This window comes from Motacilla alba, chromosome 17 (genome assembly GCF_015832195.1).
Source record: "Motacilla alba alba isolate MOTALB_02 chromosome 17, Motacilla_alba_V1.0_pri, whole genome shotgun sequence".
Lineage (NCBI taxonomy): Eukaryota > Metazoa > Chordata > Aves > Passeriformes > Motacillidae > Motacilla > Motacilla alba.
In genome coordinates, this window is record NC_052032.1 from 1,623,006 (window position 1) to 1,638,526 (window position 15,521).

At 52.8% G+C, this 15,521-nt stretch overlaps 1 protein-coding gene across 2 annotated transcripts in view; it reads left to right on the plus strand.

Moving 5' to 3' along the window:
• The window catches only part of PNPLA7 (patatin like phospholipase domain containing 7), a 126,399-nt gene extending 111,390 nt beyond the window's left edge, over positions 1 to 15,009 (plus strand). For both annotated transcript variants that reach the window (XM_038155911.1, XM_038155910.1), the window contains exons 32-36: positions 2,206 to 2,358; positions 4,417 to 4,524; positions 8,479 to 8,563; positions 13,100 to 13,203; positions 14,221 to 15,009. In XM_038155911.1, the coding sequence (XP_038011839.1) occupies positions 2,206 to 2,358; positions 4,417 to 4,524; positions 8,479 to 8,563; positions 13,100 to 13,203; positions 14,221 to 14,298 (528 nt within the window). In that variant the 3' untranslated portion in view covers positions 14,299 to 15,009. The remainder of the gene's footprint in view (positions 1 to 2,205; positions 2,359 to 4,416; positions 4,525 to 8,478; positions 8,564 to 13,099; positions 13,204 to 14,220) is intronic.
• Positions 15,010 to 15,521: the final 512 nt, after the last annotated feature.

Consider the following 15,521-nt stretch of genomic DNA (forward strand, 5'->3'; position numbering starts at 1 on the left):
TTGCTGGATTTCACAGAATCACTGGGTTGGAAAAGATCTTCAAGATCATGGAGTCCAACCCAGCCCCAGCACCTCAGCTAAGCCCTGGCACCCAGTGCCACATCCAGTCTGTTTTAAACACACCCAGGGGTGGTGACTCCACCACCTCCCCGGGCCATTCTAGAACTTTATCACCCTTTCTGTAAAAAGCTTTTTCCTAATATCCAGCCTATATTTCCCTTGGTGCAGCTGGAGACTGTGTCCTCTGCTTCTGTCAGTGCTGCCTGGAGAAAGAGCCCAACCCCACTGAGCACAGGCACCTTTCAGGAGCTGCAGAGAATGATGAGGTCACCCCTGAGTTCTCCTTTTCTCCTGAAATTTGAATTCTTGTTCAAAGAACTGGGCAGTGTCTTGACACCACAGGGAAGGCAGTGATGTGGGAAGGGGCTGGCAGAATTCTTAGAGCAAGGAAACTTTTCCTTGGAGCTGCATGCATTCTGATAAAGTCAGAATTTATTAATTTTACCCATAAAAGTAGTAAATCTGTCCAGCTCACTTTCCATCCTGCATGTCTCGGAACTGCTGATTTAGGGAGATTTTAGCACTTGGCAATAATTAAGTACAACTGATAAACATGGATCTGCAGAGCATGATTTTATTATTGTTATTTTCCTTTTGTTCTGTGTGCTCAGGTGAACTCTGTTCCTTATTCTTAATTTCCTAAATTACCTGGCTCTGCTGCTGTCCCCCAAGTGAATATTCACTTTAATTCTTTCCTCCCAATTGCATTCCCCAGTTGGAATTGGTCTCAGTAGTACCCAGTGAAATATCCCAACTGCCTGAATGGCAGTAGGCACCCATGGAAACATGGAATTCCTTCTGACCACCACAAAACACTTTTTTTAATTGGTAGTGGTGAAACACTGGCCAAACAGAGGGCTGGTAGAGCTTCCATCTGTGGAAATGGTCAAAACTCAGCTGGACATGGTCTTGGACAAGCTGCCCCAGCTGACCCTGCCTGGGCAGGAGGGATGGACTGGATGATCTCAAGGGGTCCCTGTCCACCTCAGCCATTCTGCAAAATCTCTGCCCAGGCACTGGACAGATCAGAGAACCATGGAAATACAGACTGGCTTGGGTTGGAAGGGACCTTAAAGCTCATTCAGTTCCACCCCAAGGCTCCAAGACCTGTCCAGCCTGGCCTTGAACACTGGCAGGGATGGGACATCACTGCTTTCTGCCTTGGAGGATCACTGTGCCCCTCACCTCAGCACAGATCTCTAAGTTCTACATATATTTCACTATGTCCTGGAGTGAAAGTCTTGGTTCAAGCTTGTTGGAAGGCACTTCCCTTCCTGTGCTGACCATGGACACTCCTTCCCTGCCTGCCCACACTGAGACCCAGCTGGAGGTGCTGCTGTGCCAGGCCATCACCAGGTGCCAGCTGTCTTGGTTTGAAAGGACAGGTGTCTGCTAAGGAAGGCAGGAGCCTCCCCTGAAATGGAAAATGCAAACTCCCCTCCCTCTGAATTGTTATAATTTTGAAATTAAGGGGCTCTCAGGCAAAAATATGGGAGCAGGAATAACAGTTCTTCAGTAAGAAAATTTAAATCAAAATGCAGTAATACAAAATAAGAAAAAAAACCCCACTGCCAGAGTCAGAATCTGACCTGACCCCCTGTGGTTCAGGGTGGTGGCAGCAGTGCCATTCCATGGTGGCTCAGCCCTCCTGCAGTGCCAGCTGTGGTTCTGCTGGAGCAGGGATCCTGGACAAGGCTGGAGTTTTCCTCTGAAGCTCCAGGGCTGCTGGAGATGGGCCTGCTCTCCCTCTGGGAATGCAGGGAGAAGAAAGCTGCTCCTCTGGGAATGCAGGGGGCAGAGTCTGCTGTGCTGTTCCAGGCTCAGATTGGATCCAGGTAGGAATGCTTGGCTCCTGCCCTGGGCACAGCATCTCCCCATGGGATGATGGAATTTGATCAGCCATGCAGGGACACTCAGTGGCCATGAACAGCAGAGATCTCCTGGAGGGAGGATTGGCTGTGGGAGAGGTAAAGAAACCTGCCCCATGGACAGCAGAGAGCTGCCCCAGCTCTGACACATGGCAATGGAATACACAGCTCCATTTCCAACCTAAGACACCAGCTCACTTCTCCCCCGTGCTGAGCACACGGAGCACTTTCTGAAACCCACCCGGAGGAGCTGAATTTGTGAATTTGTGCTGGGCAGGTGCTGAACATGGCCGAGATCCAGACGCGGCTGGCCTACGTGTGCTGCGTGCGGCAGCTGGAGATGGTGAAGAACAGCGACTACTGCGAGTACATCCGGCCCCCCATCGACCGCTACGGCACCCTGGACTTCGGCAAGTTCGACGAGATCTGTGTGAGTGCCCCTGGGCAACCCAGGGCCCAGCTCTGCTCCTCACTGCTCTGCTCCTCACAGCTCTGCTCCTCGCTGCTGTGCTGCTGCTAATTAGTGCTGCAGCCGGTGCAGAGCGAGAGGAGTGCGTTGGCAGAGTGAATAATTGACACTCAATAATGCTGTGGAATGAAATCCCGGCCGGGAGATTGGATTAGCAGCAGGAATTGAGTTTGTAATCTTGATTCTGTCATGACCTCTGAAGGGATGGGTTGCCTCGCTCTGTTTTGTGGCAGTTTGGGCTCAGCTGCTCGGTGAGAGCTGCTCTGGGCAATTTTGGGGTTTGGCATTGCTGTGGGCTGGGGTTTGTCTTCGCTTTCTCCTCCTCCTGGAGCTTGTTGTAGCATGAAAGGTTTGCAGAAATCTGTCAGGGGGCCTTGAATCCTGGAAATGGAGGGAAACATGAAAATACCTGGTTCTGTGAATGCTTGAACATTTCTGTGAATAAAACATCATCCATAATTCCTCTACAGCCCTTAGAGGGTCCCAAAGTGGCACCAGTGTCAGGGTGTTGGAGAAGTGATGCTGCCAGGTCACACATCACTGGCACTGGGTTGTGTTTGTTTGTGTCAGAGCCCAGCATGGGCAGAGCTGGTTCCAGGTGTGCAGGGAATTGTCCTGGTGATATAATCCAGTGTTCACAGCAGAAATGTCCCTGCTCAGGCAGGACAGCAAAAGCCATTCTGGCTCAGTGTCTCCTGTCAAGAAAATTATTTTGCTGCCTCCTTCCATTCTTTGCCTGTTTTAGCCATGCAGGCATCTTCCATGTCCAGATATTCCTTGAGAGCTTTGCTCCTCTCCAAGGCTGGAAAACCCCCACTCCTCCTTGAAGTCAATCTCCATTACACTTTAGTGAGAAGCTGTGGTGCTCCTTAGCCTGCAGACTGATCTCTCTGGTCCTGGCTTAGCAAACACTGACCAACCCCAGGAGCACAGCTTGGCCCTGCGGATTCTCATCTGAGAGACTCCTTGGGACACACAGCAGCTACTCCAAACCACCAGCTGATTTCCCCAGTCTAAATATTTCCTCTGGGATATTTGGTGTCTCTTGGCTCCTGGGCAAACACTGCTGTCTGCTTGTGGATCTAGGACTTTGCTGATAAATAATTCTTTGTTCTTTGCCAGCTGGAGAGCCCTGGTTGATGTGAAAACCTTGACAGACAGGTGTGGTAGTTCATCACAGGAGCAGATCGTGAGCTGTCACATCCCTGCTCTGTTCTAATGTGCTGCTGTTAAAGAGATGTAAAAGCACTGGGCAAATTTTGTCAGTGCAATAAAACCTGAGAGAAGGGCAGTTCCTCACAAGTGTCACTGTCTGAGAGCAGGTTCTTGGCACCAGATACTGCAGGGATGGAGGGGCAGCACCTCCTGGATCCTCATTCCCTGCAGCACAACTCAGTAATTTCTGTCCACAAGGGAGCTTTACACTGTGCTGTCCAAAGGGAAGGACAGTCCAGGCATTCCTTTATCCTTAGGGGCTGGGAAACAGTGGGGGGGGTTCATTTCAGCTGTGTGCCTGGATTTTACAGGAAATAGAAATGGGCACCAGCCTTTTCCAAGGAGCTGAAATCTCTCCATGTCAAACCCCTCATGTTCAGCCTAGAGCAGGGGTGGGTCAGTTCCTGCAGCTCAGCTTCTCCTGGCTATTTTGGGTCAGCCTGACCTGCCAGTGGCAGAGCTGTCAGCTCCTTTCTCTCCCCTTAGTCACCCCCACCCTGGGCTGGGATAGATGGAGAGAAGTGAATTCCAGCCCCAAGGAAGGTTCTGAACCCTCATCCAAAAACGACAGGAGAGACAACACCAGAGCTTTAGTGCTGCTGCCAGAACCACGGCTGGAGATGGGATCCAGGGCTCCCAAAAGCTGTTGCTCTGTCCTTCCCATTTGATTTTTCAACACAATTTCTACTGTGTTCTGAGAAAAAGAGTAAAACTTGGAGGGATAGGTCTGTTTTTTCCAGTTGTTTCCATGCTGCTGGCAGTTATTAATTCCTTTCTTTTCTCCTGATTATTTTTTTTTTCCAGGAAGTGGGATACCAGCATGGGAAAACTGTATTTAATGTGTGGTGCAGGAGTGGAGTCCTTGACAAGATGCTGAAGGACAGGCAAGAGACCTGCAAATCCAAAACTGATGTAAGTGCTCAGGGAATGCTCTGTGCTCCTGGAGCTGCTCAGGGCCGGGGCAGGGGACAGTGACTGCCCTGAGGTTGGTCACAGCTCAGTGCTCTGGATTTCCTGGCAGGGAAGTTCCAGTTGGTTTTAAGAAACAGTTATCACCTTTTTGAGGAATTTGGATAATATATGATAATATAAGGGCTCACTGTCCTTCCTCTCCTTTGAATCCCTCTGATTTGAAGCCCAAGTGCTACAAAGGCTTCGTGTTTTACCCAGTAATTCTTTTTTATCATCTTTTAGAGAGGGAAATGAGCAGTAATTTTTTAAGGGATGGCCAGAATGAATCATAGCTGTCATGAGCCTCACAGAGGGAAGTCAAGTGAGGTGAGAGATGACACTGAGGATTTGCAGCTCTCCAGGGGTGGGTGGCAGAGCACTTTGGCTCGGAGATAGGGAGAGGATGGATGGCAGGATGGACACTGGGCCAGGGAGGAGGGGTGGATGATTCCACATCCAGGTGCCCTCAGTGTCAGCAGAGGCTGTGAGTCACTGAGGAGTGGAAATGGCTCTGCTGGGAGGAGGTGAATGTCACCCTCAGCTCCAGGGGGACTTCCCAGCATCAGATGGATCTGCCCACACTGCCTGGCAGGGCCAGAGTGGCTCTGGAAGGAGCACACAGGGACTGAGCCCTGGAGGAAACCACTGGAGATCCATGAGCCTGAGGTTCCTCCCTGGGAGCACACCTGGATGAGGAGGTGCTTCAGTGTGGCTGCACAAGATGGGTCCTCAGTCCACCTCTGGCACCTCCTGATCAGACATGAGGGGCTGGGGTTCAGGTTTTGTTTTAAAAGTCGTGAGGAGAAGTCAAGGCAGGGAGAACTGTGTGTCTCAGAGTTGGCTGTGTCCTACTTCAGCCTTGCTTCTATCACCAGCCAGTAAAAAGTCTCAAAACATTTTCACTGCTGTGACAGACACTTCTTTTAAAGAAGACTGCTTTTTAAACTGCCCTTTTTACAGGATTCAGTAATGGAGGGCAATATTTCACTTAAATCATGCTATCACAGCAGCATGATGGACATTTATCACACCTACCCTGGCTTCTGTGGCACTTCAGTGCCCTGGAGAGCAAATCTGTCACCTCCTCATTGCAGACACAGCCTGGCCCTGCACTCACTCGATAATGAGGCACCAAGTGCTGATTGCTGAGGTGCCACAGCATGGAAATAACAGGGTTGGGAGAGTGACTCACCAACCCTGCCGGGTTATGGAGCAGGAACCACGGGCTCTGTGCATCCCAAGGACCTGTGGGATCATCTGCTCATCCTCCTAAAACTCCAGAGCCCTCTGAAACCCAAGATTTTTGCATCTGACTTCTTTTGCAGGAGATTTATTTCTATGAAGTTACAACTGTTGCAGCTCCCACTGGGGTATTTTTCTTGCTTTTCTTAGTCCATTAGAGTCACTTAAGTCCTTTAACTGTGTTATCTTCCAGGCAGAGCAGCTGATATTTTTAACTTGCCTTTCATTAGCAAAGGTTTTGATGCTTTATATGTTTTAGTTCTTCATCTATTTCTGGAGTGTTCAACATCTGAGAGCTGAGTGCCATTTCTTATCGTCTCATTTCTACGTCGTGAGCATTGCAATTTTATTTAAAAATCCAGATATTTAATCATTTAGATGTTTCTCCTTTGCTTTGATCATTTAGTCCCTGTTTCTCTTGTCTCCAAAATGCAAATACTGAAGACACAAACAACAGGAACCTTACATAAACTTCACTTTGAGCAGCCCTTACTCCTCCCCAGTATGGAATGCTGCAGCACCATTAATTGGGTCTGCTTGGGGGAGTTCTGTCTACTGAGCTGTTATTCAGAGTCAAAGCTAAATATAATCCAGTGGACTACAATAGTAACTGTCTTTCTATCTAATTTATTTAATAAAGATTGTGCCAAAGAGAAAACTTTCCTCCTTGGAAAAAAAAATACCAGAGAAGTCTGAGAGTAGCTTTCAGGTGGATCTGAGGCACTTCTTTGCTATGTGTTATCTGCTGGCAGAGTGGTTTTGTCCTTGAAAGTAGTGAGAGGAAGCAGTGAAACATTAAACTCCTGTTTGTAAAGCACCTAATGAGTGTGGGAAGACACCTGGTTTCCCACAAGTGGTTTTCCAGTCGTGGTGCTGAGGCTTTGGGTGCAGCTGCCTCCCCAGGTGCCCTCAAACAGGCTGACCTGGGGGACAGCTGGGGGACAGATGCTTCTGAGGGTGCAGTCACACTTCAGTCCCATCCATCCTCACCACAGGAGCTGCTGATGGTTTTCCTGGGGCACACTTAGGTGTTGGGCCCTGCAGGATTTATTCAGCTGTTCATGCAGAGCCCTGGACTTCCCATCCCATCCAAAGCCTGTCCCTGCCTGTCCCTGCTCCCAGGACAGCCTGGCACTTTCTGCTCGAGTGCTCTGAGCAGCCACCTCATCCTCCTGGGTTCTGGGGTACAGGGACAGCCTCAGACCTGGCTGTGTCCCTGTGGTGGCCAGAGGCTGCACGTGTCCCTCACCGAGCTGTGTGGCACAGGCTGGAGCTGTCAAGGAGCTTTTCTTCCCTGTCCTGGGAAGGAGCTTTCTGCAGCTGCTGCACTGGGAACGTTCAGGTTGGATGTTCAAAGTGAGCCTGGGCTGACTCATCCTTTCCAGCAGTTCCTTAACAGTCACAATGAGCTTCTCAACTTCTTTATGTTTTGAGGTGTGTGTCCTGAGCTGCTGCTGTTCCATTTCATACAGGTACCTTTTCATTCCCTCCAGGCTTTCTCTGCCCCCGTTGCTTGTCCTGGATCTGCTGTGTGCTGTGGCTGCTCTAAATGACATCAAAACCAGCTACAGATGAAAGGTCAACTGAGAGCACTTTGCTGCAGCAGCGATGGGCTGCTGCTGTGACCCCACAGGGGTTGTGTGATTCACAGGGTTGGTGTTCTTGCCGGAGGAGCAGAGGATTGTTCATAAAACCCCCTGTTAGGAAGCTGCCCTGGCTGGGAGCACATAGGCAGGTCTGGGTGTTGGGGAACACAACTGGCACAGCAATTCCTGGCAGCCCAGTTCCCCCTGCCAGCTCTCCCCCATCCCCTTCCTCTGCGTTGGGGTTGTTGCTGTGTCCATTAAACTCACTGGGTTTAGAAAAAGGATGAGAGGTGTTCGGGTGTCCTCCTGGTTACATAGTGCCCAGCCCCGGAGAGGGAGGGGGAGCTGCAGGAAGCCTGAGAGGGCTCTTAAATGCCAAAGTTGGGTTTTCTTGGAGGAGAGACTAGAGCAAGAACTTCTCAAAATAGGGAACACTCAGCCCACTGCTTGGGTGAGACAGAGTGAAAATAGCAATGGTTTACTGGAGAGGGGAATTGCAGTGGGAGATGTCTCTGCAGGCTCTGGCTCGCTGCAGCACCTCCAGCTCTGGGGCTTTTAGGGGTCCCTGGGGGGTCCTGCTCACCCCAGTGCCCACCTCTCCCTGCAGCCTCTGTGGCATCACTCCAGCTGAGGGATGGGCCACCTGTGTGTCCCACTTGGTCACCTTCTCCCAAAAGCAGAAGCTCCCTAGGGGCTGCACCTGGCCCAGCCAGTCCCTGTCACAAAGGGACACTGATGGAGAAAAACACGTGGAGTGAGCTCTGTCCATGCCAGGGCCCAGCCCCTCCTGTGCTTGTCTCTGGGGTCTTTTTAATAAGGCTTCTCATTTGTGGGTGGAGTAAGAGCCATTAAAAGCATGTCCCACTGCTGGGAATCCCATCTCTGCCAGCAGACCTGCCTCAGGAGAGCTGTTTGGAGGATTTCTCACTGATGAGTAATGGCTTTTGAGGGGGCAGCTGTGGAGAATTTGTGCGTCTGGAGCTTTGACTGTTCAATATCATTTTTATACAGTCTCGACTTGTTTGGATTTTCTGTGTACATTTCTGTGTACATTTGCTGACAAACCTTCAACTTCTCTGTGTTGCAGAACGTGACCTGTCCCACCACGTCCTTCACAGACCTGGCCGAGATCGTGTCCCGCATCGAGCCCGTCAAGGCTCCGCTGGCCGACGGTGAGGGGCAGGGAGGGGGGACGAGGGACAGCTCCTGCCTGCCTGCCAGCCCTCCCCTCCCGTGCTCAGCAAGGGGCCTGCTGGGCACTGCCAGCCACTCCCTGCCCCCCTCAGAGCCCTGGCCCTCTGTGTCTCCCTCCTGCCACCTCCTCTGGGACAGCGCGATGGGTCGGGGTGTCCTCAGCACCTGCTGCCAGCCTCTTACTGGGCAGCTCCCCGGGGGAAATAATCCCTGCTGGAGTCTCAGCTGAGGGAAATAACACAAGTGGCAGCTCAGCTTCCATCCCCTCAGGCTGTCCTGTGCCCTTCTTCCAGCTCCATCCTCAGCCCTGTTGGGCAGGGCAGGCTGAGTTAAAGCCCTGCCCTAAGGATGTTTGCCTGTGTTGGGCAGGGCAGGCTGAGTTAAAGCTTTGCCCCAATGATGTTTTCCCTGCTGTCGTGAGTAGGATCAGGAGTGACTCACTGGCTCCAGTGCTTTTTGTGTTCTCCTGTCGTGGGAGAAGCAGTGAACTGGTGAGGAGCAGGTAGCAGCTCCTGCATGGTGGCACAGAGGTGCTCTGTGCCCTGTGCTGGCCCTGCCCTGCGGAGCAGCTCCCTGGTTATGGAGCTCTCAGATCCAAAAGGATCAGAGCCTTGCAGGCCTGAAACCCCTGAGTGTGTCACCGGGGCTGGAGCTCTTTCTAAACAGTCTCTTCCCCTCCTCCTGATTCTTGTTCCTGCAGAGGGAAAGCTAAAGTTAGCAGTGCTCCCATCTGTGACTGTTTGCAGAGATGTCCCTGTGGTAATTTGAAATGCTAATTACAATCATATGCCTTATGAAGAAAATATTAATCAAATGTGGTTGAAGCAGCCATTGTGAATAAGAGTGAAGAGTTCATGGGATGTGGTTATTTAAGGCTCAGGCACTGGGACTCGCTGAGATTTAACCAGAGCACTGGGACAGATCCTGCTCCTTTCTGGAGCTCCTGATGGTTCCTGCTTTCTGCTGGGCGAGGCCGTGGATGGAGTGTGGCCAATGGACCTGGGCTGAGGAGGGGCAGTGCAGGGGCAGCTGGGGCTGGATGGGGTGGGCAGGAGCCAGTGCTCCTCATGGCTGCTGAAGTCCCTTGGCTGGAGGGTCTGAGGCGGGGGTGGCAGCAGAGTCGTGCACGTGGGCACCGTGCTGGGCAGGCTCCTTTGTGTTCTGCTGTGGGTGGCTCCGTGTGGCTGAAGGGACCCTGGCCATGTCTGGGTGGCAGTGACAGCAGTGACGTTCCTTGGTGTCCTCCGTGCATGCGACACTTGCTGAAGAGCTGTGGGGGAAGGCCTGTGGTGAGCTGAGCTCAGGGGGAGGGTGACACCTCCCTGCAGTGGCCTCGTGGCTGTCAGGTGGCTCCTCGAGGCTGGTGAGCTCTGGCATTGCTCTGCTGTGGGGGTGAGGGGGCTCTGAGGCTTGTGACCTGGGTAGGGGAGGGGACAGCTTGGTGGCCTGGCTGTGACCCTTCACTGTCACCATTGTTCTCCCTGGAAATCCCTTCCTGAGGGAGGTCTTGGATCACAGAGGCTGAGAGGCTCTGCCTGTTCTGACAGCACGCTGCAGGTCTCGGGCTGGCTGGGGAAATTCTGGCAGTAATTTTGTTCTCAAGAAAGCAAAGGGATAGGCTGCAGTTCTGATGGATGGGGAAGGGTCAGCACAGAGGGTGAGAAGCCTGGATGGGGCAGGAGCTGTGTGGGCTTTGTGGGGAAAGGGCAGGGGAATTCCTTCTTCTCTCTTGAGCACACTGAGAGCAGGGACCAAAACCATCAAATAGTTTTTAAAAGGGAGCCAGTGCCACAGGCAGGGCTGAGCAGAAGGAGCTGAGTGCCAGAGTGCTGGGGCACAGGTGTCTCGTTTCAGAGCAGTGTTGGTGGCCCTGTTCCCATTCTCCATGCCCCCATTCCCTCAGCCAGGATCATCCCTCTGCCCAGCTGTGGTTTGGACCCACAGAGCTGTGGCTGTGGCACAGGTACCGCTCTTGGGGGTGGCTCTGTCACATCCCTGCTCAGGCTCCCCCTGTGAGGGGTTGCTGGGCCCAGGAGATGAAGCACTTGTAGCAGTGGTCATTTGGATAAAGGGATTTGTAGCAGTGGTCATTTGGATAAAGGGATTTGTGGAGGAGAAGTGTTCACGATGGTGCCAGATGCCTGGGTTTGCCACTCAGCTGGAGCAGGAGACATCCCAGCACCTCTCAAGGGACACAATTAGCAGGCACCAGCCACCTCTGCATCTTTGCTGCTTGAAAAAGAACTTTTCTGGAGCAGCACTAATGCAGCTTAGGCTGTGCTGGGCTTCCAGGTCCTGACTGACCCCTCCAGCCACACCACAGCTGTCCCCAGCTGGGGGTTCCCTGCAGGAATCAGCCCCAAAGCAAAGAAACACCCTGCTGCAGGAGCACAAGGCAGATCTCTGGGTGGGGAAATGCCCTTCCTGCAGGGAATGTGCTCACCCTGCTCAGGGCAGGCTTGGGGAGCTTGCTAGGGTGGAACCTCCTCCTGGCTGGCTGGATTCCAGGCTGAGCTCTTTGGGTGGTCCTGAGTTAACAGAGCAGCAAGGCCTTGGTCCTGCTTGCTGCCTCTGGGAGGTTCTGAAGTGCCCAGAGCAGTCACTGTGAGCCTCAGCCTTGATGGAAGGTGATGTTTTGGGACAGCAGGGCCACCTCCTGCTCTCCTTTTCCCTCTCCAGCATCCAGAGCTGTGCTGTTAGGGATATGAGAAGGGTGGCTCTTGGTTCTGTGTCTGTAGAAGGACCTGTTAAATGCTGAATAGTGCTGGGAAAATCAAGGAATTTGGTCTTGATGGCAGCTGGCTTTATTGGAGGTATAAACTGCAAACTCTTGTTTGTGGTGTCTGTTGCTGTTCAGATTAGTTTCCAGTTTCTCTGGTGTATTTTATCAAAGATCATCGTTAGTGTTTTCAGTAAAAACTAACAATCATTCTCTAATTCACAGTAAAAGAAAACCCAAAACCTAAAAATAATAAAAGAAAATAAAAAAGAGCTAATGTCTTTCATTCCAATGTTCTAGCAGTTGGTTGTAGCTATGTGCTAGGAGAAAAGGCTGTGGAACAGACTGTGCTGTTGTCTTCAGTGTGGAGCAGATGCTATTGATGGCTCCCAGGAGAAATACTTAATCAAGGATCTGCTTTAAACAGGAGCCCCTCTCTTCACCAGTGGGCTGCATCCAGGTATTGCCTCAGAGCACACTGGAATTAACTCAGGAAAGGGGGAGAAGAGCTGGTGTCACACAAACGTGATTTTAATGGTAACCACAAAATGTCATTTTCATGCCTTAAGCTGCATCCTGAAGCTCTGGGTGCCAGCAGAGGAAGGTGCTGCCTGCCAGGGGCTCTGCCTCACTGCCCACGAGCCCTGGTGTCACAAGTGGCTGGGACAAGGCTCTGCAGGGGCTGGGGGGAGCTGGGACCATCAATGGCTCCCCCAGCCCAGCACATTCCTGGAGCTGCTGTGGGGAGCCAGCCCTGATGCAGGTGGAGTCATAAAAGGGTTTGAGTTGGGAGGGACCCTCAAGTCCATCCACTTCCACCCCCTGCCATGGCAGGGACACCTCCCACTGTCCCAGGCTGCCCCAAGCCCTGTCCAGCCTGGCCTTGGGCACTGCCAGGGATCCAGGGGCAGCCCCAGCTGCTCTGGGCACCCTGTGCCAGGGCCTGCCCACCCTCACAGGGAGCAATTCCTCATTCCCAATATCCCATCCATCCCTGTGTTCCTTAAGGCCATTCCCCCTTGTCCTGTTCCTCAGGCCCTTGGGAGGTCCTGCTCCTGCTGCCTGTGATGCAGATTCTCCAGATGCTGGGAGAGGCTCTGCACTGATGTGTCCTCTTCCATGGGAACAGGCTGGGGCTGGGGCTGGGGCTTTCCTTGCACATCCTGCTGCTGTGCACAGCTCTTGAGACTCCCTAAATTATGTTAATCTGCTGGATTACTGGAGAAAGCAAATGATTGTCCTCTGCAGAGAGGAAAGGAATGTAAATGTCTCTGTCCCTGTGGAGCAGAGATTGTGAGACACTCAGTTATCAGCTCCACAGCAGGCAGAGCTCACCCTAAGCCTGGGATCCATGTTCCCAGAGCCTGTGACCACAGGGAGTTTGGCTTGGCAGCTCAGAGGCTTCTGAAGGTGTCCCACGGGTCTGGTTGGGCTGAGGGGTGGAACACAGCAGCTGTGCTGTGAAGAGCATTCCCCAGGGAGCATCCCCCCCAAACCTATGTCCCTCTGGGAGCTGGCACCCACCACAGTGACCTGAACAGTTGGACAGGGCTGCTGTCCTGTGGTTCCTTGGGTTCTGGAGGGGTCCAGGACACCAGCTGACACAGAGGTCGTGGTTTATTTTTATGTGCTGGGGAGCTGAGATCTGTGTGAGCAGTCCCAGTTCACTGAGCTGCAGAGAGCTGCTGGCACTGTCCTGCCTGTGCTCGGTGACAGTGGCACTCATTCCTCTCCCAGCTTCCTCTGCCTCTCTGCTTGCCAGTTAAACCCTGTGCTTTGTGTCTTCTCTCTTCAGATGAGTCAGACTACCAGACTGAGTATGAGGAAGAAGTTCTGGACAGCCAGAAGGATGATTACCTTGATTTCATAAGCAACCAGGTTGAGGAAGACTCTGACTCGGTATGAGCCCCACTGGAACAGGCACAGGCTGCTCTTTGTGGGTCCTGCCTGAACGGTGTGAGGTGGATGTGTTGGGAGAGATGCTGAGGGGAGCATCTGGGAGGAGCTGGCTGAGGAGGACTGTGCAGAATTGCTTTTTGTTGGTACAGACACTACATGGCACATGCTCACCCTCCTCAGGTCAGTCCCTGCCACGTGTGGCAAAAACTGGCCACAGTTAAATCCTGGTCCTGCAGCTCTGTGGGTTTGCACATGAGGTGGATCAGGGCTGGAGAGGCTGAGGGAGCTGCTTCCTCCAGCCTGGGGGAGAGGAGCTGAAGGGAGGATCTGCCAGCAGGGTGGGTAGGGAGAAGGTGGTTATGGAGGAGAAGGGGGCTGTGGAGGAGAAGGGGGTTATGGAGGAGAAGGGGGTTATGGAGAAGATGCCCATCAAAAAGCCAGGAGGAGACAGGCACAATTTGTGCTGAAGGAAACCCTCTCTGGGGCCAGTGGGAAGTGCTGCCCTGTACACACAGCTGACACCCACCCTGGGCTGTGTGGAGAGAGGTGGAAACTCCACCCTTGTAGACATTTGAAAAGCAAACCCCTGAAGAACCAGCTCCAGCACTTGAGCCGTCCCTGCTTAGAGCAGGTGACTGGATTTATCTTCCAGAGGTCCCTTCCAAGCACAGGGGTTTGATCCTGTGGGACAGCAGGCCCACCCTGAGCTAACTGTGAGACCAGGTGTGCTGTGGTGTGACCCCCGAGCTGAGCAGCACAGCTCAGACAGGTCACATCCCTGCTGCTCTGACTGCAGCAGGGTTTGGAAGGTGCCTGTTGTGTCAGTCATGGACAGTTCCTCGGTGGGAGCACAGGATGGATGGGGAAGGGCCCACGTGGGGGTGTCAGATGGTGTCGGTGTTTTGAGAGAGGAGCTGGGCTTACCCGAGCTGGTGGGAGAGGAGGTGAAGAGGACAGGTTTTATCCAGCTCAGAGAGGATGCTGAGGTTTCAGTTTGTGCTTCCTTTTCTCCTGCAGGATGAGGAGATGCAGCTGAGGAAGCGCAGGAATGTGGCCGGCGGGGAGGGCCAGAGCAGCACGGGAGAGCCGGGGTAGAGCTGGGAGAGGCCGAGCTGCCAGCTGGGAGCCACAGCCCAGACTGCTGACAGAGCAGCCCTATTTATTTATTTAATGCTTCACCAAACCAAAACAACGCCCAGATGAATGAAGCCAAGTTCATCCTTCTCCAGCCAGGGCCGGACACTCAGCACCATCTGCACCGAGTCCTTTGGAGCTCTGGGCAGGGGGGCTGCCGTGGGCCCTGCTCCTTCCTACAGGTGCCAGGAGCAGCACTTACTGATCACAGACTGGCAGAGTGGAAATGTGCCGTTCAAAGCTGCCTGGATTTTTGCTGCTGTGTTTTTAGGCACTGTTTTTACTGCCAAGGCCCAAAGAACGCCGGGGACCTCCCCCTGCACGGCGCTGGGAGGGCTTTGGGCAGCAGCACGGGAGAGAGGGAGGGGCTTGTGGGTTGCAGCCTTGCTTTCTTTTCACACGAATCAGGTAACTGTGTAATTAACTCACTCCTCAGTGACTTCCAACCATGTACTGGTGAGCAATGCTCTGACAGGAGCAAATCTGAATGTATTTCACTTGAAATCTAAACCTAAGAAATCATTGTGAAGCGTGGCCACAGAGCCTGGATCCTCGAGTCATCAGCAGGACATTCACTGACGGATCATGGAGCTGACACTTGCTGGGCAACTCTGGAATCACCACTTGGCTGTACTTGCCCTGTTGAAATAAAGTTATTTTGCTGGATGGAAATGTCTCTGTTTCTTTGCATCAGGTCCTACAAAGAGAAAAGTTGTCAACAACTAAGAGCCCAACTTGCCTCTGCTTATCTCAGACTTGCAAAGGAACACACACGGTTTCCAGCTGCTCGCCCAGCAGGAGTCACTCCAGGTATTGTCAGGCACTGGGAAGAAATCTCCAGTGCTCTGTCCCCAGGGCTGGAGCTGTCCTGGCAGTTGGATCCTGTCCAGACACCCCGTGGTGCTGGCTCAGCTCCTGTCACATCTGTCATTGCCAATGGCTGCATAACCAAGCCAATTCCTGCTTTATGGAAGCTCCAGCTCAGCCCCAGCGGTCGGTGCTGTTACCTTGAAAGGATTTGTTATCCAGCCAGGGCACTGAGGACACCCCCAAAGCTGCCTCCTTCCCTCAGCTCTCCTGGCCCTCCAGGCATCACCAGAGCTGGGCAGCACCCTAGGGCCAGAAACGTGTTTGGTGAGTGAGGAAGGAGGGTTGTGAAAGGATTGTATTTGCAGGGTGCCCGA